Source organism: Cyprinodon variegatus, unplaced genomic scaffold, assembly GCF_000732505.1.
Source record: "Cyprinodon variegatus isolate N-32 unplaced genomic scaffold, C_variegatus-1.0 Scaffold293, whole genome shotgun sequence".
Taxonomy (NCBI): Eukaryota; Metazoa; Chordata; class Actinopteri; order Cyprinodontiformes; family Cyprinodontidae; genus Cyprinodon; species Cyprinodon variegatus.
The window spans coordinates 8,142-34,610 of record NW_015150746.1 but is presented as its reverse complement, the minus strand read 5'-3'; the positions used below and the strand labels follow the sequence as shown (position 1 = coordinate 34,610).

Below are 26,469 nucleotides of genomic sequence, written 5' to 3'. Positions count from 1 at the left end.
TTTGACCATGGTGGATCCTCTTCCACTAAAGCGCCACAGAAATTTAATTGCAACTTTCATCTAGGAAATGACATTAATTAAAAAACAGGATACATTATAAATAACGCAGGCTTTCTTTGTGGCACAGCAGCCCAATGCCTGAAGCTGGGAGGTGCTGGAGGTGTTGCATTGGGGATGCTGGAGGTACTACTTTGTAAAATTTTCTTGAACAGACACTTTTTTGTTGTGAAATTAAGCCAGTGTGTGTCAGCAAATAGTTTTGAGACAAAACTTTATGCATAGAAGTGTTTAATGTGTTTTTGTTCATAATATACTGCAAAACCAACAGTTTTCAGAGCAAAAAGTAATATTTTTTTCCCTTTCATCTAGTCAAGTCACATGGGTTAAGGTGATGGAGGCTTAATTAGGCTGAATAATTTTGCTGATGTTAATTCAAATGATGCAGAATAATTTTACTGATGTTAATTTCAATAGGCTGTCAGTGATGCAGGGTGATAACTAACATCCCCTATGCCTACATAGTGTACATTCTCTCATTTTACATTTAGCAAGACATCTAATGAACTAATGCTTCCTAGGTATTATGCTCCCCTTAATACTTACAATTGTGTGTATGGATAATGACACAGACTGGAGGCTAGGCATGTTCCATTTATGATTTCAATTTAAAATAATCTGTAAAAGTACAGATCTATGCTGGAAAGTGCAGTATGAAATCCTAAAATATAAAAATAAACAAAATTAAAGCTTTTAAAGACTTATCATTGACCTGTTTTTACATTATTATGCAAACACAAGTATCTCTTTCTAAAAAAACTAAAATCAGTTCTTCAAACTAAGCCATTTAAATGATCTGGCTTTAGCATGTGATATGAGAAAGAGGAGCTTTTCTCTTTCAAAGTGGTTTTCAGTCTTATCACTTTAAACCCATCAAGGTTATAATTTCTCTCTAAGGACTGTTGAAAGTCAGGGGGAGAATCTTTTACAAATTGCCTGCTTAAGCAGTATCACGTGCAGCAGCAAGTGTGGAACTCAGTCAAAAAAAATAGTTAATAAGTGATGTTTTTTTCATCTACACAATCTGCTTAAAGGGTCAAAATTGTGTTTTAGAAGCGGCATAGATCAATGTTTTACCACTGAGAAAGTGTTGCCAATTTAGTGTGGTAGCTCATAGCAGGAATACACACCATTAGAGCAGATACACCTTTCTGACTTCAATTATTATCAGTGACTTTTTCTGAGCTTTTTGAAATGTCTTTATACAAACCTTTAAATTAGAATTGGGGCGCTTAACATTACCATTTAAATGTAAAAGTGATCTTAAGAAGATTTTATCCAATTGTCAAAAGCAGAACTAAGAGGAACTTTTTTTCTTCAAACAATCTAAATAGCTAAGTTTCTGTAATGTAAAATGTTTTGACTGCTCATAGTTTGTTAAAAAGAAAAAGCCAAACATTGTATCAAAGCTTTTATTGTGCTTTTACTTGATTTATAAAAAAAAAATTCTAAACAATTATTCTTTATCAATGCAACAATTCTAAAAATATACATTTTATTACCAAGGATCTATTTCTTAATTAATTAATGTATCAGTGCAGATTATTTCCCTAATGATATTTAAATAATTGTACTCATTATACTACAAAAAAGAAGGGTACAATTTGCTTGTGTAATTACCTATTCTCCTTGTCAATAATGCATGCATGCATGCCTGCCTGCCTGCCTGTATGTATCCATGCGTGTATGCAGGCATGTATGCATGCATGCATGCATGGGTTGTGGATTTAAAGCTAATTACTCTGTAAGATTTCAACCCAAAATGGTTCACAATGATATATTTTAAATGTTAGTATGGCCATAGTCTTGGGCTGTGAGTGAGGTGGTGGTTTTCGAGGTTAGCTCTGGTTAACAGTAGTAATCTCAGATATGTAGGATACTGCTCACAGTCCAGAGTGGCGATTCTTATGTTCTCTGATTCTTTAAAGAAAATTTGTTTAGGAAGTCTATTTTTTAGTTGCATATCCAGTTATTTGTGTAGTGCTGGCTAAAGTTTTGCAGCATATAGTGCCGTGTAAACACTAGAGTTGTGTTCCTCACTCAGATTTACTGAAATAATTTCTTGGTGTCTGAAGCATTTTAGGTGATTAAATCAAAAATACAATTGCAAATGGGCTAAGAATTAACAAAAAAAATTATTGACTTACAGTATCTAACTACAAGTTTAGCAACCACTCACATCTTATTAGTTAAAGCTACAGTGTGTAACTTTTAGCGACATCTAGCGGTCAGACTGCAGACTGCAGCAACATGAACATCTCCCCCCCACCGCTTCTCCCCCCCAACAGTACGGCGAGCGTTACGGGACAAAATGTCTTCCACGACGTCCGCATCACCTACCTTCTCAAGTGATGAGGTTTGTTTACATAGATAATTTTACAGATAGTATTTCATTAGTCTGTGTAGGGTATAGATTTCATGTAGACTTAAGATAATAAATATACCCGTTATTTTTTCTACATCGTTGTGACATTTTGGCGATCTCGCAATCGCTAGTTTGTTGGCTCTGCGCTGCCGTAGCGCAAAGATGTCTGCCTCCATGGCTGCGAGACCCGCTCCTATGTAATTATAAATAACGAATCCTAAGGCAACGCAAATATTAAGGTTAAGAGGCTGAGCTCGTAGATGATGATAAATAACATAGTTATGTATAATATATTAAATTTCTGACTGTATATCCCTGTAATTATTTCACACTGTAGCTTTAATAATATAATATTATTTTTTGTAATTTTGGTGAAGGAAAAGATAAAAAATATTTGAACTTGTGGCATTTAGCAAAAATATTCAATTCTCAATTCCAAAAAAAAAAAAAATAGCCTGATTTGATACCAAACACTGTTAATCTTATATCACTTTTTATACAGTATATGTGAATATCATCTTTCATTTCTGGATCATAGCTATTCAAGGTTGGAATGACAAATGACAGCCTGCACTTGTTTGGGAAAACTGCTAAGCAGTTAAAATGCAAATGCTATTCTAACTGAGCAAAGATAAAGTCTGTGTAAACTTAAGTTATTAAGGAAACTGTCAAGAAGTTGACATTATTATATAGATTAACATTATTATCATTTCTTGCTTTATTACGTGGGAGAGGTTTTCTGATGCTTGATCAGTTAATTTAAAGTCGAAAAGGCAGTCTGTGAAGATGAGTCATTCCTATCTCCATCCTACTAAACTGGGTTCCAGTTCCTCACCAAGTGTTTGGTGAATTTTCCTAAACATCTTTACCAAAAGGATTTCCCTACCATTTGTGTTAAAGAGAGAACCCTCAAGTTTAGCAGAGTGTAGAAGAAAAATGTGAAAGACATAGATTCAAACAAATTATAGTGCAGCCTGTGGTGTTTATGATGCAGAAACCTTCAATGGAGGAGCGTTTGGGCAGTATTGTGACTGCTCCCACTGCTATATCTTCTAGCTGATGGATAGGGCTGCCCTTGGACCCCCAGCTGTCAGAGCCAATCCACACGAAATGGCCCACCTCGTTGGCCCTCTTAGTGGCGTTGAGAACTCCTCTGCAACGACATCCGTATGATTATTAGAAGAGGGAAAAAGGGAGTGAGAAAGGTGTGCAGTTCTGTAGTTATCAAACTAAGGCACAGCTAGCCTTAAGCAGCTCTTTGGATAGAAAAGGTCTCTCATGAGGTTTTTCTCATTAGAGAATGTACCAAACGAAGGTTATTACTGTTCGTATTTTGAGCTGTGTTCCGGGAAAGAAGAGATGGTAATATTTAAATAAAACAGAGCATGTCTGCAGGCAGACATGCTTATTTTGTTATCATTTTCACTTCACTTCTGGATTCTTTATTCAAAATGTTCATGTGCTAAAGGTTGATTCTGTGCCTCACTATACAAACATTGCTGAGGGGGCATTGTAAATCAAACAATAACTCTTTTACTTTGTTCCAACCCGAATTCCCTACTTCTCCTCTGAGCAATGCTTGTATTGTTGTAGGTATGTTTGTGCAGTCAGCATGGGCTCTTGTTAAAATTGCATTTCTAGCTTGTTTAATTTTTTCAGAACCTGCTGCTTGGAGATTACAAGATCCCAATAAGAAAAAAAGTGGCACGTCAGAAGCAACATGTATGAATCCAGATTGCGCCACTGCGCTCCTCACCGTATGTCTTCTTCACTGGCGAAGATGATGATTGCCCGTGCATTGCGCGTTTCCAGCAACTGTTGGATGGTTTTGTCGTAATCCTCCGTTTTTGGGTTGTGGGGAATTTTCAAAGATTGGGCTATGCAGATCCCACCTTAATAATGGGAAAGAAGGAACAAATGATAAGGCCTCACCCATTCACTTCAAGCACAGTCTCTCCCATCCTCGGGTCACAAAAGCGGGCATTTTTCTAATGGAAATTTCTTAAATATGGATGCGAAAAAACAAGTCTAAACATAAAAGAAGGGCTTTGCTAAAGCTGATCTGTCTTCTATAGAGTCTAAACGATATCCTTACAGCGTATACATTTACATTTTGGCAACGATCTGCAAACCACAGCAGCCTGAAGTCTAATACTTACTGTATGGTGAACCTTCCTGCTGAGTGCCGGCATCATTTCACAGACAGAGACAGTAACAAACACATCTGCTATCACAAATCCAATAATCCGCACCCAGTGGGACGCAAAGCTACAGATTTAATATTATGGATTTGAGAAGAAAACACCAGCTCGACATTGAATTTTCATTTTGCGTCATTATCAAACATCTCTTGCTGAAACCTGAACTGATCTGATAGCACAGCTGGCAGTAGCAAACAAAGAGGATATTAATACAGACAATAAATCACTCTCAGACAGGTCATCTCTGATGAGCTTGTACAGGATGGAGAGCGCTGATTGCCACACGCCGCTCTCAATGGCTTACATATTTCCACATTTTGCTTTAAGCAGATTATTAGATATTGTGTTATTTGACAGCTCAATATGGGGTAGGGGAGCGAAATTCTCTCTTTCACTAAAATAACCTGAAACAGGCTTTTGCTCCCATGTGATGTTGTAATTATATGTGCGGAGGACGTGCTAACCTTTTGAGCACTAGAGATAAACAGATAATATGATAACCTGTGCAGGAGGACATTCTAACTCCTGCAAGCCTACACTGAAGCAGCAGCTTGTGTCCCGAGTCAACAGGAAAGCTTTACCCAAACCAATTAAATTTCTCCCACTCAAGCATTTTAATAGTCTACCCAATAACCTCTCAGTTTGAGTTTCCCTGAATAGACAGAGATATGGAAGGGATCTCCTAATTGCCACTCTCCTCAGGCTCATTACTTTGATATAAACAGCTTTTAGCTGGCAGATCACACACCTACAGTCACGAATTTTCCATGGCATTTCTTAAGGCAAAGAAAGAAAAATGATAACTGTTGAACCTCTTCTTAGATATGTGTTTTTCTAGCATCAGCAGGCAAAGCTGTTTTTTTCTTTTGATGTAAGAAAAGACACCACAAGTGTCAAAAGGCTTCTCAGATGGCTGCTGTTATCCAGCTGGAATGGACTAAACATAAAAATGGATGACCTGCCGGTGGCAATGCCGTTGCTTAAGGGTTTGTTGTAACTCCTTATGAGGAAAATGGGCACTGTATAATTTGTACAGAGATAGCCAGGCTGCAGGTCTCTAAGGATGAAAACTAAAGCTCCTTTTCAGCTCAGAGAGTTCAGATAATTTTAGCCAGAGTTCACGCTGTATGAGACTGCTCTTCCAGGTTTCTGTTTTCCGAGCCATGTGATGAATTAATACAGCTGGGTGCAGACCAGGAAGCAGAGTGCTAGTTGAACACACCTCTCTGCAGCTTCTCTAATGTCACCCACTCACTACTCCATCCAGACAGTGTCTTCCTTACAAGAAATCAAATAAACTAGAGCACAAACCCAAAGGAGTAAAAGATTAAAATGACTACAACTGGGGGAAAAATTTAATCTGTTTGTTTTTGTTTATCTATTTCTTCAAAAAGTCGGTGTGAATGACTTTATTTGTGATAATCACATTGATTCATCCTGTCTTAAGCCGGGCAAACACTGTACAATTTTTTTACCCTTTTCCGGCCGATTCTCCTGTCGTGATAGAATTTTTCGATCGAGCCGACTTTCACCCTGATTGTGTGTCGTGCATCATGTAGTGTACAGGGGGTGACGAGGGCTGATCAGTCACTCACGACCAACCCCTGATCAGGAATCGTAACGTCGGGAGAAAATCAAACATATTTGAAATTCAGACCACCTTACGACCGTCGTCGTAAGGTGGTCGTAGGCAAATCACTAAGTAGGCATGCACAAACAAGTATTCTTCTTCTTCCTCCTAGCAGACCAACATTAGGTAATGAGGTTGTACATTTGAAAGAATCTGCTCCACTTATCACCTCTGTATCAATGAACAATACTGCAGAGGGCAACCATTTCATTCATTCCCCTTCACAAATTGATGATCTTGTCGATGGGGTTACTGGTTTCCTGTGTACTGCCTTAGACAACATGGCCCCCTTTGAAAAATAAAAACTGGTTTAATGTAGATTTGCATACTTTGAAGCAAAATGCCAGAAACTGGAGAGAAAATGGAACTCTACATGCTTATGGGAATTCCAACTAGTCTGTAAAAACAGTCTATTCCAGTATAAAATGACCCTTCATAAAGCAAGAGCATCATATTTCTCCTTATTATTAGATGAGAATAAGAATAATCCTAGATCTCTTTTTAATACAGTTGCCAAACTCACACAGAGCCATACCTCTTTTAAACCGTCTATCCTACCAGTTATGATTTTATGAGATTCTTTTTCAATAAGATTGATTCTATTAAAAATAAGATCATTGGTCCCCTCTAAATAAAATTGGCTTATCTCTGGAAGGTGAGGCAGCATTGAGGTACCTACAGTAGAGGATCTGTTTTGATTCAGTTGAACTTTCAGAGTTAGCAAAACTGTTATCTTCATCTAAACCTTCAACTTGTATGTTAGATCCAGTTCCAAACAAGTTATTTAGGGAAGTATTACCCCAGATTTCCACCACCTTTTTAGATGTGATTAACCTATCCCTGTTACATTAATTAATTAATTAAACCTTTACTTAAGAGGCTGTCTCCTCACTCAGATGACGTGATCAATTATACTCTCTAAGAAATGCTGGGTTGTTTTTTTAACCCAACAGTTAGGTTGAGCATGCTGGATAATTTAACTGGGTTATTTTCATTAAATTGAGTATTCTGAGAACCTAATTCACTAGGTTAATTCTCATGGGCTTAGAGTTATGAACTGTTGGTTTGTAGTTTCTATGATGTTGTGTTGGTTTATATGCTGGAGGTTTCTTCCTGTTAAAAGGGAGTTTCCTCTCCACTGTCGCTGCAAGAATGCTTGGTGTGAAGGATTGCTGTCGACAGAGATGGGAAGTAACAAAGTACAAATACTTCGTTACTGTACTCAAGTAGTTTTTTCTGATATTTTTACTTTACTTAACTACTTATTTTTATGGCGACTTTTTACTTCTACTCCTTACATTTTTACACAAATATCTGTACTTTCTACTCCTTACATTTTAAAAAATTGGCTCGTTACTTTAGTTTTGAATCATTTCAATGGAGTTACCGTTATTATTTTTCACGTCATCAATACCAAATTCAATCTAATTGGATGGGAATCTACGTTGCATTTGACGCACCACTACAAGATGAATTGACAGATTCGGCGGTATTCATTCGCGGCAAATCATTGCAGCTTGGTGGCGTTAGCATACTAGTATGAACGACGAGATGATTGAAAATGAACACAATGGAGATCTAGTCCTATTGGCAGACATCCATTTAAAATGTAGGCAACGCCATGAAAAAAGTGGTTTCTACTTTTACTTTTATACTTTAAGTAAATTTACAAGCCTGTACTTTATTACTTTTACTTGAGTAAAGAAGTATGGTCTGGTGGAATTGTCTCTGTAAAGGGCTTTAAGATGATATGTGCTGTGAATTGGCACTTTATGAATAGACTGAATTGAATTTAACTTTAACAGCACCTACCATTTCTTTACTGTTTCCCCTCTATTTGCAAGTCCTTTACATTAACTCCAAAATGACTTAGAAAAAACGAGTATTGTGTAAACAGGATCTTACAGACATATTTACATCTGTCCCATTTTGTGATATTTTATCCCATTTTTTTTAACACACTTCAATGTTTGGTTGTGGAAATTTTATGTGATGGATGAACATCAAAGTAGAGCATAGCTGTAATGTTGAGGGAAAATTGTACCTGGTTTAAAAGATCTTTTTAAAACAGAAAGAAAATGCAAATACGATTGACCAAATAGTGTCTTTAAATGTAAATTTTTAAGTTTTGCCACAGATTATCAATAGGATATGAACTTTGACTGGATTACTATGAACTCTATTGATCTTGTGAAAAATCTATTGATGCTGACAGTGGCATATTTAAATGTGGGGATGACATTTTGAATCTGCAAAAAAAAGATAAGGTTTTGTTTTACCTAAGCATATCCTCGTTCTCTACTGCATGGCTGTTTTCAAACAACAAACAGAGCTGCTGTTTTTTTCACCAATGTTCTCTTTTTTCTTTTCACACTTTCATAGAAAATGTAACATCGAGTCTACGTCTAATACTTTCATTGTGAACAGAATCACCAAGCTGAGCTGTGGATCTGAACAGGTTCTCCAGGGTTAACTTGGTTGTTCCTCTGTTGATCCACTTAAACCCTGTTTTAATGGTTTTGAAGTCTTCTCTTCCTTTTTAGATGACAGGTTAACATTTCTATTTTTTTTTTTTATTTGAACAACTCAAAATGCATTGAAGCTTTAACAATCATTGATGGATTTTTAAATCCTAACCCTGCTTTAGAATTCTCCACAACTTGTTCCTGACCTGCTGCTGCAAAGCTGCTGTGAAGCAGTTGGTTTTAGTTCTTCTTGATACTGTCTATTTCACAATGTTCTCTAACAAACTCTCTTAACAAACCCAAGGCCTTCACAGAGCAGCTGTGATAGAATACATGCAGTTTGACTAACTGGGTCTGTTTGTTGATCTGGATTTTATTTAGCAGAATCAGAGCAAATGGGATGATTGCTAATGTAAACCCAACCTTTTAGATTTTTCTTAGTAATGATTTAGCGTTTTCTTTTTAATCTTTCAACTAAGCAATTATTTTTTTCACAATATAAAAATCTATTACATTTAATACCAATTTATACATTGCAGATTGTGGTTTTAAAATGGTTATAATTTCCACAGCGAAGCACTTTCAATATGTCCAGTTCGATGTAGTATTATGGAAATACATTCTGACTAAACTCAACTGAGTTGTGAAAAGACTTTCGAGATCTTGAGCAAAGATAGATTAAAGGTCACAACAGTTATTAAAGCAGAGGCCACACTGATGAAGATAAAAAGCATTTGGAGCAAAGCCCATCTTCACTGAGAAAATGCTGTGGGCTTAAAACTACCCCAGTGCTTACAGGCTGGTAGTTGTGCAACAGTGGCTAAATTATTGAATACCTGAGAAATACCTCATCTGTCAGTCAGTCAGATGGTTGGGCAGAGAGAGGAGGGGAGGCTGGCATGATCAAAATGCAAGTGTTGTGTCAGTAGTTTCAGAGTGCTGCACAGCAGGTCGGCTTGCCTTCTGCTGTCGCTGGAATGGAAATGGACTTGAAAGAGTCCTCATCTCAGTCAATAGATTTAAAGGAGAGCTGTGTGCCTGTTCTGTTTGGTGATGTCCAATGTGAGGCAGTGAAATGTCAGACCCTGGGAGATAAAAGTGTTTCAGATAAGCAGAGGATGCAAGCACCACTTGTCCTAAAAATTTTATATTATGTAAATATACTGTATTTTAAAGACCATTTATAGTGTTTTTAGTATACACATTTGAAACAACATGCATTATTGAGGCTTTGCCTTATTTTCTATCTCACTATCAGAAAAAAAGGTAATTTAGAGAAAACACAAAGATTATATTTTGTTTTTGGGACAGTGGTTCATTTAAAGTTAGAGGGTATCTGTACATCATCCCAACACCTTATAAAATAAATCCAATATAAATACCTTAACCAGCTTTAGCTGGAGATCATCCTTGTGTCTATTTTGCTTTTTCTGGGTGGTCTGTCCAAAACATATTTTTTCTTGTTGTTTTCCTACAACTTACAGGTTTTCAAGTCACTTTGTACTATGATGCTTAACTAAAGATATCATAGTTCTTAACACAAAAAATAAATAAAATACTCAGTCCTTTTTTACTCTAACATCTTAGAAGCATGTTAGGAAAAGCAAATGAACAAATTGCTTAAGATCAAAAACAGATTAGATAGTTCAGAGATAAAGTTGTGGAGAAGCTTGATTAAAGAACGTCATGTCATAGAAATGAAAGAAAAGTCATTGCAGGAAAAAGTTTGAAGAAAGCCATGTAGCGGAAACACTGAATGAAGTAGTTTAGCCTAAATTTAGCACATTGCAGGTTATCTACAAAGATTATGTGTGCAAATTATACCAAGTGGAAAACTGTTTCGTCTTCTCCATTTAAATGGGGACTTTGAATATGTGACTTGCAGTTTGAGATATATATATATAATAACTTATTCTTCACATATAAGTTTATATCAACGTGCCACTAACAGGGTTGAAACATTTATTTACATAAAGATATTGTAAGGTGAAGTTAAAAGATTAAATATCAATTATGAAACCTGGAATAGCATACTTTGTCATATTTTCATGTGTTTTTAAATTATGCAAATCTTTTGAAGATCAGGCTGTATGAGTGATGAAAAACTAACGCTACTCCTCACCCTGAGTATACCATCTGTATGGTAAATTCAGTGGTGATCATCGTGGGAATGTTTAACATCAGCCAGTACAGGGAAGCTGTCAGAGGTTATCGTACAAGGAGCCAAATACAGGACAAAAAAAACTGTGGAAATCCACATAAATGGACAAATTTAACAACAGTTTTGTTTGTTGTGAGAGAATTAATTATTACAGTTGACTTTTGAAGGGGAAAGATATTCTTGAATGTTCAGCATTTTCAATTAAGTATGTATGTATGTATGTATGTATAAATATTTTATGATTTGATTAATGTGCAGCTGTGATTTATGTATGTACATGTGTTTATATGTATGTGATGTTAAATATCTGTGTGAAAGTGTGAATGGAAAATCACTTACAGTACAGTTCATTTTAGTTTGTCTTAGTGGGTGATGGTTAAATTCTCTTATTAAGGGCTAATTGTAAGGGAAATTGCACGTCTTAGCATTAAATTAATCTATAAGCAACAAAATTAAATCAAGTTGATGGTTATCAGTTACTACCTCAACCCATATAAAATCTCCTAGGTTTTAAAAGCAGTGCCTAGAAAACCTAAAGCCTGCCAACTATTGTTATATATGGGGAACAGTAACTCATGCTACCCTGTAACAAGCTGCTTCTCTCCTCAGAATCAGTTAACATGAAGTCCTTGCTTTCTTTTGATGCCTTGTAATCCTTGAATATTATTTGCCTTAAACTAGACTTACATTTTCTTATATTTTTTGTATTCCCTCTGTCTGGTCCAGATTTGCTATCACAAATAGCACATCCAACCATTTGATTAGACAGTCGGAGTGCACCATTACAAAACTTGAATAAATGTATGAATGCAAAAGGGAAGAAATAATGTTTGGCCATCACAGACTAAATTTTATCTATAAAAAATCTCTAACCTCATAGGCCTGCTGTTTCTTTTTGACTGTTTTGGTTGAAAATATAGTGAAAATCAATTCGAGAATTTTTCAGAAGCTGTCAGTAATATGATGTAGGTATAATTGAGAAAAGGAAAGCCATAAACAATAAAGGACAAACTTATAGTAGATTTCAGATAAGAATAAGCTTGTAAAGAATTTATATAATGGCTGCTGTAATCTTCAACTGTGCACCTCTGCAAGCATGCCCTTATTGAGAAATCATGAGAGGCATGAGGAGAAAAAAGATAATCAAATATTTGGAAATTGAAGAAATTGGATGAATTTTTCAAGCTATTCTCTTCTGTCTCTTGGCAGGAGCCCACTGCCGACAGCAAAAATGTTTTTCTGTTTCTCCGGCTTGAGTTCATGACCCACACGAACACAGTGATGGTCATAGTTCTGCTGTTTTTTTTTTCCTCTTAAAACAGAGTGGTTCCTCTCTCTTTTTTAAGGAAATCACTTCCAAAGCTTCTAAAAATAATATTTGCAGGTCCCACATGATTCAGAAAATGAATTAACTAAACCATTGAAAATCATGTGAATTTATTAGGTCTCTAAGTTTGCAGCAGGTGGAGGTTTGTTTCTGTTATAGTACCCGGACTCGGACTGGTAATCTGTGCTAACGGGCATTTGCCCATGGGCCGGTCCTAATTTCAGCCTGCGAAGGCCGGCCCTCCTTAAATCATACCGGCCCCAACACTTACTCTCCAGCCGAAGCACCTACCTGTGATAGTAAACAATCAAGGAGCTCAAGGAGTAATACAGTGTTAACAATCTAAATAATGCATGCAATATATATAGCCCTTCATTGTCCTGCACATCCTTGTGATAGTTAGCATATGGTTTAATTTTCTATTTCTTCAAACTGTAAAATCCTTGCAACAAACTAAATTATGATAAAACTAAAATGCTTTCTTTAAACCAAACTATGATGTTCTTCTTATATTTGGCGAATTTATGTTCCAATATTTTGCAAAAATATGTTGCGGTGCATGATGGGGTTAGGCATCTAAAGGCTAACGTTTCCTGTCTTACATGCTTTGGTTACCAAAGCTAGGGTGACCATATTTTCATTTGGGAAAACCAGGATTGTTTTGTTTTGCACACTATGCTTAACTAAGTATTTTTTGTTGTTGAATATTAGAGATTTTGCAGATATATTTTATACATACATTGTTTAGATTTACTTATATATTTCTAACCCTTTTATAGAATAGAATAGAAAATCCCTTTATTGTCCCACAATGGGCAAATTTACAGAAGCAGAAAGATTATTGAAAATGGTCACACAAATGTGGACCTTAGAAAAATGTATAAGTATAACATAATAGGGAAGAGTTAAAATATAAACAATACAATTCTGTAAAGTGTTTTAACAATATAAAAATGGAGAATAAATAACCAATATGCAGCTATGGACATTTTTACAGTGATGGATATTTGAAAATAGCAGCAACATTAGAGATGTGCAGAATGACAGCAGCAGGTTATTTAACTGACTAAGATTTCTATCATTACATTTGATTTGATTTGTTCCTGCTCCCGGTGGTTGGAACATTTATTCCACTCTGGATTCTTGTGAGTGTAGTCTTTGTTCACTTTAACTTTTTTCAAAATAAATAAATAAACAAACAGCTTTGAAAACCTCGGTATTCATTCTTTTCCTGCTTTGTGTGTCAACTTTCACGGTTGCTAAGCAACAGAGCATACGCCGGTAAAACCCGCCGAAGGGTGGACCTGTTCGAATTTACAGACAAAACTCTTCTGGCCTCCTCATTTTCAAGGACTTCGAAGGATCCAGTCTAGGTAGACCGCGTCCTTGGAGGATGCAGCCCAGGTTTTCGAACAGAGCCTCTGATTAAGAACAGGGATGCCCGCACTGGCTCAGGGATTACGTCACACGGAGCGTCGTGCACAGTGAAATCAGGACATTTCCTCACTTTCTAAAAAAAAACCCGGGACGCCCGGGACAGGACGTGAAATACGGATATGTCCCGGGAAATACGGACATTTGGTCACCCTACCAAAGCCAGTAAAACCGTATAATAGAAGTCTTGGTGATGGTTGTCAGGTGATGCTTGAAGATAGATTGGTTAATCCACAATGTGTATTGGTATTGTGTTTTACATTTGAGATGGACGCTTTTGACTTTGCTTCTAATTTTTATGGGGGGGCGTGGGTCTGTAAGTGGGCCTGTGTGGATGGAAAAATACCCGGGGCTCATAGTACCTGTCTTATCTGTATTCAGAAGGCGGGTAGGCCATATGCATTCATTTAAAATGGGTTTGTTTAAATTCTAATCAGTCAACGTTGTAGATGGCAATTGCTTTGACAAAAAAAAAAAAAAAAAAAAAAAAAAGGAAGAGTGTTGGCTAAGAGTTTAAAATTCTGACCCCAAAAAAGGTTAAAACAGAAAATGGGTTCAGGTTGAAGTGGCTGTCTTAGGGCTTACAGCTAAAGCACTGATCCAGACATATTTTAAAATCCCTACACACCCCAAATAAATGCTGGTCTTAGAACTACGAACAACAGGTGAATACATGTTCAAACAAGAACAAAGATTATCATAAATAAAGATGATTCTACAAAAAAGTTACTTAACTTTAAAAGTGAACCAAGACTGTGGTTTGACATAAGTAAGAAATTGTATAATAACAGCCATATTCTGTTGTTATTTTATTGTTTAATTTGTGTTATACTTTTCAGGACACCTCCATGGTAATGTCAGAGGACTGTACGTATATAAGATATTTGAAAGGAAAGCATATATATGCTCTCACAGCCTTATAAATAGAGATTATAACAAAGAAATCCCTTACCTAAGTTATGCTCAGGAGTTTATACATTGTGTAATAGGGGATTTATGTTGTCTCTTCATTTTTCAGTAGGAGTCAGACATTTTTAAAGTTAAAATATGGAGGTGGTAACAAGGGTAAAGTTACTTCCATCAACCATGAACACAGCCCCCAGAGCCCATTCCTGTGGAGATAAACAATACCAAAGGAGTAAACACTGGCCCAGGGCGAAGTGTGGAGCGTGGTAAAACAGGGACACAGGAAACTGCATGGAGCCCCCCCCCCATCAGACTAGATAAAACTGTATGTTCTGCCAAATCAGAGCAAAAGAAATTAAAACAAAAAGAGAAAAATACATTGCACTGGCATGAAAAAGCAGGTTAAAAAAATTTGTTACAAACAGAGACTAATGATGTGTTAGTGAACACTTGAAATAAAACAGTCAATGGTAATTCTAAAGAAATAGGTTTGTTAACCTTTGTTTAAAGCAATTTAGAGTGTAAACACTTTAACATTCATCAGAGAGTTTGTTCCAGGTAAGTTGAGTATAAAACACTGAGTATAGAAGCTTGGTGTTCTGAATACATTCAGTAAACTTGGGCCAAAAGACCTGAGAGGTCTGGACAGTTAATAACCTGGCGAGTCTGTAACGTGTTTGGGTGCTAAGCCCTTGAGTGATTTGTTTACTAATAGAAGTAATTTAAAATATATACTATGAGATATGGGGAGCAGTTGTCGGGACTTTAGAACTGGGATGATGTGCTCAACGCTCTTAGTTTTAGTGAGGATGCAGGTAGCAATATTCTGGATCAAATGCAGCTGTCTTGTTTTTTTTTAGGCAAACCTTTGAAATCACAGTTGCATTAATTACGTCTACTAAAGAGATAATTGCATGCATTAATTTTTTTAGATTCTGATGGTATATTTGTCATTCAATCCTGGTAATGTTTTTCAGGTAAGAGAGGTTAAAAAAATGTCTAAACTTATGTGTAGGTTTTAATAATGGTGTTTATGTTCAAGATATCTAAAATTTCCATCTACAATAATAGTTAATGGTAATTAACGAAATAATATTTTTTGTTTTTTACTCTTTAAATTTTATTTTACTGAATAGATTTTTTAGTATTTAAAAAAAAATGTCATTATGTTGAATTGACATTTTCTAAATACTATTACGGTATATTTTTGTTGAAACATGCTAGTAGTGATTCTGAATAAATTTAAATAATCAAATTTCCTTGTGTTTCTTTTGATGTAATGATATTTCAGTAAAAATGGTTTTCATTTTTTTGATTTTAAGAAGTTTTAAAGCAAATTTATTTATTCATTTAAGTAAAATTTTAGTACTTGTACTAATTGTAAAGTTTTTTTTTTTTTTTATGATCTGTATTTTATCCCAAGCTCTACTTTGGTTTTGGTTATCAAAAGCCAAGTCACCTATAGTTGCTATAGTTGCAAAAATAGCTTTTCTGAACATCTGCTATGTAATAAACAAGAGAAGCCATGTTCGATGCATTTATCCCTGTTTAATAAACAAAACAAAACAAAAAATCTGTCTACTTCAACCAAATGACAAGAAAGAGTTTAGAAATGTCTTTATTTTATTCTGAAATGTGAAATATAATTCCTCTTTTAAAACTTGTTCTTCTTCAACATAACCATTCGTAGTAAAAAAAACCTGGATTCATGCTACCAAAACCTAAAAATCCAGGTGCATTTTGAAACAGTACCCTCAACAGCTAGTGCAGAGGTATATAGAATGCTCCATGCAGCAGAATTAAGTGATGCTAATTTTTCACAGTAGACCTGCTGATTATTCATTTATTCCTGGTCCTACAATCAACTTAAAAACAAAACGCAGCCTGAACCTGTGACCTTTGCTCTGCATTAGAGTAATATGTCAAAGAGGGTTTCAGTGATCATCGCTGCTAATTTCATTGGGCTCCTAGAAGTTCTCTGCTTATCTGATTGCCACAGGTCATGCACCGCATTAACTTCCTCAATTATTCATCTTCATTGCCCTCAGATCTAAAAATGCTTCTCACGATGTGAGACCGGGTACTGCCATTTTGCTTGGTAATATACAAATCCCTTTAAATTAGAAGCAGTTGATGGCTTCAGCCCTCCAGTTTGCTCGCCTACTCACCAGTACCCTCCAAACCGGAACCTCCAGGGTTTCCAGAATGCTGAAATTATATTTATCACCTCTAAAGTCAAACGGCAGACTTAATCCCTCCGGTCTGCCTGCATTAACACTTGGGAGCACATCAAATTGGGCTGACATGCAGCCTATATTCACGTTCTACATCTCGCTGCCCTTTTATATTCTGCTTGCCTTTTCCACTGATGGCCTGGGATGCGTCAATGTCGTAGGGGCCTTACAGAAAGACTGCAGTCTTTTTTTCTGATACGTCATACCTATTCCCTCCTCTTTTTTCAGTTGCAGCGTATAAGGCTTACATGTTTACAGGCAAGTCTAAGTTGCACATCACTGTTAAGGCTAGATCTGAGAAAGCTCTGTGTTGGCAAGGTTGGCAATCAATTCCTCAGTGGTACTTTGTGGGAGGTTTTCCTCAAATGCAGGCTATGTTTTTTTGTTTTCCTGATGGGAAAAACTGAACACCACCGCTCTGGCCTGAATCCAGACAGACACAAAAAAGTAAAAATGAGATTCATCTCTGCCAGAATTACCTGGAGCCAGATGGAGGGTGCACAACATGAGGAGAGACAGTGGAGAAAAAATAAAATAAAATATGAGAAAAAAAATGGAAAAGATCAATACAGACTGACCATTACTCTAGTCTCAGCTTGGGGTAATGGGCACCCATATTGCATTAGTACGCGAGATGGTTCTCCTTGAAGTGGTGAAGCGAGAATCCTACTAATGCATCTGACATTTGGACGCAAGTGAACGGGGCAGCCGCACAGAAATGTCTCAAGGCTTTGCAGCTCAGCTTGCAGGGATGCTGCAATGTCGACCAAACAATGCTGCTCTCCTTTTTACATTTGTTTACAGCAGAGATTTTAGAATAACTGCACTGTCCTTTCCTATTAACTAAGATTTCTTCAGACAGATCCATTGAATGAATCCCGTGACTGTGTATGCTATTATATAATTAATGTGTTTATTAAAGATAAATCCATGGTTACAGGAAATGTTCCTTTAGAGGATATAATTCTCATTTGTGTATGAATACAAAATAATGTGGCGACTGGAGCTCGACGGGAGCAGAATGAGTGCAAAACAACAATAGCTATAATTCCGTACCTCTTGTGTTGCTGTTTGGGAATCATAATTATATCACTCTGTTTACAGCTCTTTGCATAAGAAAGAATAAGCATTAGCAGCAATGCATCTGTGAAGCTCAGCTGGTGGAAGCACTGTTTATTTCAGGACATGAGACGAACTCAGACTTCCAAAACAAGCCTTTAATCAGGACTTTTCTTAATTCACTACCACACAGGGTACTTCATCTCTCTTTTTTTCTCTTGATACTCTCTTTTTCCGTCTTTTGATGCAAATTATACAGCCACAAACAGCTTCTTAAAGTTTTTGTGTGTGGACACACTGGACACGAATGCACAAAGATATAATATTCATATACACTGGTCTTCTGATCATTGCCTGCGGGATATCATTAGCTTTCCATATTTTTGAGGGTTATGCACATTGGTCTATTAAGAGGCAAGACAAAGCTCACTCCTAACAAATGTGCAGGGATTATACTGGGTTCCACAGAGGTGCAGGTGAAAGAAAGCATCACCAGACATATTTGGTTAATCACCCAGTGCTTTGTAATGAGGCACCTTTGGCCTCATGTTGCACACAAACTGCATCAGCCACTGTGTAGAATCTGTACAGACTCAAGTCTGAAGCACAATGCAATGAACCACATGATTTGATAAAGCTAGCTGACCCACCGAACTGTATATAAACAGTTTGTTCTGCTGATAGTAGAACTCCTGACTGACACAGCTATATGCAGCCGGCAGCACCAGAATGGAATGAACAGGTGAGTCGAGCGTATGCACAGTTGCCAGATCCTTTTTGCAGCAGGAAAACACAGCCCAGTGTTTGAATACAAATCACATATCATCTTCCAAGCATTTAAACATAAAGCATTAGTTCAGCCTCCAATATGATCATTTCCACTTAGGAATTCATACTATTGTACATTCAGACAAGTAAAGAAAATTTTTAAAGAATTTTTTCCCAAAATCTCTCCACTTAGTCATCTTTTGTTTAATGCTCTCTGCAGAAAAAGCTACTTTTTGTTTTTGCAACATAAGAGTTACATTAAGCTGAAAGACCATGAACAGGAATCTCTTGTCATGCATATTTTAACTGTGGGCGATTAAGTACACTGGTGGCACAACTGTGAACATTACCTCAATAAGAGTTACTAGTACTGCATAGAATTGTCTAAAAAGCCTGAAAATGAATTTAGAGACTATTTTTTTATTTAAAAAACAGCACTACCAAAGCAACAACTGCTTATAGATAAATACAACTATCCAAAAAGTAATTCAACATTTATTAAAATAAATATATTAACCCTCAATATGAGTATAAAAAAATATGATATGCCAGTGGAATAAGTATGTTTAACGTTAAAATAAGATAATTAGATATGCACTTGAAATAAGACAATGCAATTATTTGTTTTCTTATTTTAAATATTTGTCTTATTCCACTGGCAAAAGTGTCTCACTTTACCTGCTTAATTCAAGACAAAATGCACTTACATTAAGAAAAATTGACTTACTAAGATTTTGAAGTGTAGGAATCAAATAATTATTTTTTGGACAAAGAAGATTAATAGTTTTAACCATTCTTCAAAATGGAAAGCTCAGAAAACACGGCATTAAAGTAAACGGAAGTGCAATATCTTCATAAGGCAAAAAAACACAACAAATCATCAGTTAGGATCCTCTGCTACTATATAAACCCAACAACAGGTAATATTTACTTCTTGAACATCTGTTCATACAAACCACATCGTTAAGCAGCAGCAGGAATAAATCATACCACATTATAGATGTATTTTATTTAATTTAAAATCCTATTTTTAAAACATTACCTTATGGATAAAGACAAATAAGAAAAGAAACAAAACAATTCGCTAAAATAAGTGGCCTTTGATAACAGAACCAAATAATAGAAACTCTATGTTGCTTTTGAAAATAGATTGATTAATAAACTGTCTTATGATACTGAGTGCAAATTTTAGTACAGTGTACAGTGGACAAATTTTTATTTTTCAACACTTAATTAACTGCTGGGGAGATTCTGAAAAGTTGCTCAGCGTTTTAATTATTTTCAGGTAGGGCATTATTTTGTGAGGCATCAGACTCCTTTGTTTGTGAAAATGACCACTGATGGTATCTAACCGGCCTTGTAAACCATAAATGTGCTTTGCTAGCATATGTGTTAGCATGGTGCAGGTGTAAAACTCTGGCAAATTGGACTGTAGTCTACCTTAGGTTTGGGTTTTCTTGTGCACTTAATAAAACAAACATAGAAATCTGCTGCGATATACTTAATAATGCGAAAGCACCACATATCAAGCTTTAATGGCATAGTGGTAATTATTTAAAACTGCTTAATGTAGTGATAAGCTGGACATACAAATTATGTTTAGAAAATAATAGTGGATGTTTCATGACCGACAAAATCTTAAGAAACTCTGTCAAGTGTCTACTTCACTCAGCAACCAAGCTGGGTGGGCTGCAGTTAACTAAGAGCTATAGAACACTGGAAAGGGAGAGAGGTTATCCACCAGAGAGGTTATCCATGAATTTAGCAATACAAAGAGATGTGAGTTACTTATGTTTCTGCATATAACACTCTACAAGCTTAGTCTTTCTTTATTTCTTTAATGAAAAAGGTTACTTGATTTTTTAAAATATATCTCAGTGCAGATTAATATTCATAAAATGTCAACCACAGGACAGAGGTTGGCAAAAGCGCCACACTGTGTTTTAAACCAGAGTGTGAAACTCAGAGAAGAAAAACAATCCACTGGTTTCAAAGTTTTAAGACGTTTTGCTTCCCACCCAGGAAACATTTTCAATTCAAAATGTAAGAAATAGCTTTGAGTTTGAGGCTTTATAGAGTGGACCAAAAACAAACTTTGTTTTGGCTTGGAAAAAAATCCAAATTCAATCAGAGGAACAGGTCCCCCCCTTTGGAGTGTTTTTTTTTTTTTTTTNAATTATTTGTTTTCTTATTTTAAATATTTGTCTTATTCCACTGGCAAAAGTGTCTCACTTTACCTGCTTAATTCAAGACAAAATGCACTTACATTAGGAAAAATTGACTTACTAAGATTTTGAAGTGTAGGAATCAAATAATTATTTTTTGGACAAAGAAGATTAATAGTTTTAACCATTCTTCAAAATGGAAAGCTCAGAAAACACGGCATTAAAGTAAACGGAAGTGCAATATCTTCATAAGGCAAAAAAACACAACAAATCATCAGTTAGGATCCTCTGCTACTATATAAACCCAACAACAGGTAATATTTACTTCTTGAACATCTGTTCATACAAACCACATCGTTAAGCAGCAGCAGGAATAAATCATACCACATTATAGATGTATTTTATTTAATTTAAAATCCTATTTTTAAAACATTACCTTATGGATAAAGACAAATAAGAAAAGAAACAAAACAATTCGCTAAAATAAGTGGCCTTTGATAACAGAACCAAATAATAGAAACTCTATGTTGCTTTTGAAAATAGATTGATTAATAAACTGTCTTATGATACTGAGTGCAAATTTTAGTACAGTGTACAGTGGACAAATTTTTATTTTTCAACACTTAATTAACTGCTGGGGAGATTCTGAAAAGTTGCTCAGCGTTTTAATTATTTTCAGGTAGGGCATTATTTTGTGAGGCATCAGACTCCTTTGTTTGTGAAAATGACCACTGATGGTATCTAACCGGCCTTGTAAACCATAAATGTGCTTTGCTAGCACATGTGTTAGCTTGGTGCAGGTGTAAAGCTGTGGCAAGTTGGACTGTAGTCTACCTTAGGTTTAAAAACTGCTTAATGTAGTGAAGTTGACGTAAAAAACGAATGTTGACATTTTATGAATATTAATCTGCACTGAGATATATTTTAAAAAATCAAGTGTCCTTTTTCATTAAAGAAATAAAGAATTATTGCACTGTCAATTATAAAAAAGCTTTTGTTCCAGTATTCCAAAAAAGTAAAAAAACAAACAATCCACTGGTTTCAAAGTTTTAAGACGTTTTGCTTCCCATCCAGGAAACGTTTTCAATTCAAAATGTCAGAAATAGCTTTGAGTTTGAGGCTTTATAGAGTGGACCAAAAACAAACTTTGTTTTGGCTTGGAAAAAAAATCCAATTTGAATCAGATGAACAGGTCCCCCCCTTTGGAGTGTTTTTTTTTTTTTTTTGGTCTCTTTGTTAGCCTGTAGTATCAGATATCTGTCTATGTCTCTGAAATGGGGGTGTTTAAAGGGAATTTTTGGCATGGCTGAACAGGCGAGGTGTTCTGTTCCCATGTAAGGGGGTGGGGAACTCTCTTTTCCTCCCTTGCAAACACATCTTTATTTGCTGAAAAGCTGAATTTAAATATTTGCTGAACCAGCACACTATTTCACTTTAAATTTAGAAAACTCTACATATTGGCATTTGTTTTTGTCATTAAAGGTGTCTTTAATGACAAGTAGGGGTAGGAGTACCCCTACTTGAGCCAAATAGACAGTTTTTTCTCAAAATAATACTTTCTTCTAATTTTTTTTACACAATAACTGATATGATAAATGTGACAAATGTGACATATTGTATAGGTTCTCGGTTGAAGCAAATAACTAACACTGCAATGAGCCAAAGTTAAGCCTAGCTTCCTCCATGTTCATTATTTGAAAAAAATACTACAAAGCTAAAGAAAGATGAAAAGAGAACAGGAAATTCTTACTGCAGATATTCTGTGTGCCAGTTGTTTCTCTATCTACATTTCCAGTCACATTCCACAACTCACTCAGCTAAAAAGATCAATAATTAATCCACTCAAAACAGATTTTATAATAAACAGGAACCTCATACTGAGTCAGTAAAGTGAAAAAATATTTTTAATCAAAAAGATAGATTTTTGAAAAAGAATTACATTTTCTGCAGTGCAGTATTTGCATTCGGTGCCAATCTCTATGCCTTACCTGCTTCCTTGGAGAGCTGGGTGAAAGCCTCCACTCCCTTCTCTCCATAGCTGCCTTCTGAGGCGACAGTAGAGACATAGGTCCAGTTTAAGGCTTGAATGATGTCAACCATGGCCTGGGCCTGGAATGAGTCTGGAGGGACAACCCGTGAGAAGAAGTCATAGCGCCTGTCGTCGCTTAGCTCCGGGGCTGTTGACGCGTAGCTGATCTGAGGGATCTTCAGAAAAAGATAAGGAGGTTGACAGGGGAAGAAAAACTTAAAATTTTTGCTGCTCTGAATCAGCATCACAGTAGTTGCAATGGTGCCTACTCTGACAAATCACATTCTTCAAAGGTTGTGCTTAAAATTGCTTCCAGTTTGTTGAACGGTGTGCTGCAATCTCACCATTTCCTATTTTATTAAAGGTTTCTCAGATTAGTATTTTTAGTGTGATATTTATACACTACATAACCTCAGCTCAGCACTCAGAGAAATCCCCACAGTGGAACGAAAAGTATTTTCTACTAACAGTCCCACAATGCACGCTGCCTCATTTTACAGATACAGCACGGGTCAGCTATATACTTAAAGGCTAAAGAAACTGTGCAGTGCTACATACTTTCTTAGAGAGAGTTAGATAAGAATTCTGATTCACTCTGAATGCCAAATAGAAAGCTGCTTCTGGGCATATACATAAACTACAAACAGGAGGAACAAACTCTTCCCATTTTGCATTCAGAGGAAAGAAAATCTTCAAGTAAAAAAAGTACATGAACATATAGATAAATGTAAAGCCACATTTTGTTCAACCATTCTGGAAACAAAAATGCATACAGCCAAAAAAGTATTTGTAATTGGACTTGCAGATTGATAAAGGAAGGGAGAGACATGAAATGACATAAAATAATAGAAAAAAATGTGTTTTCAAATCTGTCATGGTGGCAGGGCCATTCTAGCGACACAACAATAAAGTGCATTACCTGCTTAAAGGCTGAATTAAACTGACAAATATGCCCTTTTAATCTACATGTATTGATATAGTCGCATCTAAAGATATGAAGCCCCCAAAAATAGTTCTGCTTGTGGGAAGATTTCCATTAAATAAAGATAATATTTCAAGATTTCATCCAAACTGCAAATACCCCAAGACAACTGTAGTCTTCATATTTTTGAAACCCACTGATATAAATAATTCTGAATGCACATGAAAGGTCAACTTCAGATATTAAATAATCTAAAGAGATTAGGGTTTTCTGTTCTGAGGAGCCAGGAATCCAAACTGCAGCTTTTCAACCATTTGGAGGATGAGTGAGGCAGACACTGAATAGGACACCCCTGACAAGAGTAAAGCATGGTGATGGCTCAGTGATCTTCTAGGGCTGCTGTACTTTATGTGGCACTGCAAAAGTGAAGCATTTGAAGAACAAAATGGATCCAGTCAACTATCAGGGAATGCTGGGAGAAAAAGTCATGCTCCCTTTAAAGAAGCTAAAGTTTGGGGTTCAGTGGATCTTCAAACAGGACAGTGATCTTTGGCATATCTAATAGTCCCCCAAGGCAGAGTTTCAGAACTAGTCCTAGGAGATACTAGCATGACCATCATAGTTGCCTGGCTGGAACTGCATTGAAAACATCTGGTGGGATTTGAAAAAGGCAGTTACACTAAGCGTACCCAAGATTATTCATGAACTGGAACCCTTTGCTCATGAGGAGTGGGTTAGGATTAATCACAAACACTGCCAGCGGCTGGTGTCTGGGTGTGAATCCCATTTGCAGCAGGCCATAAAAGCAAAAGGGCTCTTTCCTAAGTACTAAAAATACTTGTCCTGAATAGGTTGGCTGCAGTAGCCATTAAAAAAGGCATTTTGTGTCACAAATTGAGAAACCATTTGTAAAAGTTCCTTAAATATTTTATCGTAAAAACGCAGCTGCTTTGTACAATTTGCCAAAGACACCAGCTATTTTAATAATATATGGTGCAACTCTATCTGCATTGCTTATAAAAAACTATGAACTAACATTACAGGCAAGTTAAGATTTCCATCAGTTACCCCCTAATGAGACTTTAATTTGTCTTTAGAGCATAAAATTCAGTTTTCCACCTCTGCTACTTGTCTCAGTTAAGCACAGCCAGTATAAGTACATACAAACAAAATACAATAAACTTGTAAGTCATTGGTTAAAATGAAAGTAATAAACATTTAAAACCCGTTTTTATCTCATTTATGCTGCTGAGATAATTTAGACTATTATCAAGCACATTCAAACTGTCTGATGCCTCAAGTGAGAAGAATAATCAGATTGTTTTTGACCAACCAATCTTTTAGAGTTTAGTTTAATGGGTATCCACATTCATAAATTAGTCTCAACTGGATATAGTCTCTTCTTTTAGTCAAGCTGTAAGAAAATAGTGCATGGTCGTCACTTTCCTAATGTCCTGTTCTGTTAATAGTCTGCAGGTGTTCTTCCAAGACCCCAGCCCCTCATTAGATTGACAGCTGTTAAATTTGGTGCTATTACAGGGAGCATGACCGGCCTTCGCTTTAAACAGCTTTCACCATCAAGTATAAATTTGTACCTGCTCAGCTGTATTAATTATTAAAAAAAATCACTGACTACACGTTGCATGGATGTGAATAAATGTTAAAAAGGGTAATAAACATGTTTCCTAAAGGAAAAATAAAAATAAGTCCATTGAAGTTCGAACATCCATAAGTTCTTTAATGACATGGGCATGAGAAAACACAAACTCATGAAAACAATGACGAGGTGAATCACAGCCAAAACAATTAATTATTCCTATAAAATTAGCCACAATTGCAATATCTCTACATATATAATATTGTATAATCCATCCATCCATCAATCCATCTTCTTCCGCTTATTCGGGGTCGGATCGTGGGGGTAGCAGCTTCAGTAGGGAGGTCCAGACGTCCCTCTCCCCAACCACTTGGGCCAGCTCCTCCAGGGGAATCCCAAGGTGCTCCCAGGCCAGCCGAAAAAACATAGCCCCTCCAGCGTGTCCTGGGTCTCCCCCTGGGCCTCCTCCCGGTGGGACGAGCCGAGAACACCTCACCAGGGAGACATCCAGGAAGCATCCTAATCAGATGCCCGAGCCACCTCAACTGGCTCCTCTCGATGTGGAGAAGCAGCCGCTTGTATATGTTATATAATAATATCTGTCTGTCTGTCTGTCTGTCTGTCTGTCTGTCTGTCTGTCTGTCTGTCTGTCTATCAAGATATATATAAAACAGGGCTTATGTGCATTGACATGAAGAATAAAACAGCAGGTAAGACAATGTGCATGTAGTCGAGGTGAATTCTTACGGGATTTGTTCATTTCAAAACACAAGAGAATCCATCTTGTCCTGTTTCCTCTTAAACCTTATTAGACCGACCCCAAAATCAATCACTTTGGAGTCTGATGGCTTTAGGTGGGAAAACAAAAGCAGCCAAGCCAACAGCAACACCAAAGCAAATACAGAAGTGCAGGAGAATTGAGTGTATTTGCTTGTATCACATCTGTTTGGTAAGGATCTACAATTTCATCTTTGCAAGAGGAACAACAAAATTGTAAAAGTGTATTTTCTCATAGTTTCTCATGGCACCTGTTGCTGAAAACATTTTCTTTATTTACTTGATAAGCTAAAACCAAAAATTGGTAGGCTAACACAACATTCACTTCACCCAACCAGCTTAGAAGGTTCTGCTAAACGTACCTCATCTCCC

At 36.4% G+C, this 26,469-nt stretch overlaps 1 protein-coding gene across 1 annotated transcript in view; it reads right to left on the bottom strand.

Moving 5' to 3' along the window:
• The window catches only part of LOC107090377 (metabotropic glutamate receptor 7-like), a 70,726-nt gene extending 47,743 nt beyond the window's left edge, over nucleotides 1-22,983 (bottom strand). Inside the window, exons 1-3 of the mRNA XM_015383710.1 lie at nucleotides 22,761-22,983; nucleotides 4,179-4,314; nucleotides 3,421-3,575 (exon numbers count right to left, since the gene is read on the bottom strand). Of these exons, the coding sequence (XP_015239196.1) occupies nucleotides 3,421-3,575; nucleotides 4,179-4,314; nucleotides 22,761-22,872 (403 nt within the window). The 5' untranslated portion in view covers nucleotides 22,873-22,983. The remainder of the gene's footprint in view (nucleotides 1-3,420; nucleotides 3,576-4,178; nucleotides 4,315-22,760) is intronic.
• Between the last annotated feature and the right edge of the window lie 3,486 nt (nucleotides 22,984-26,469).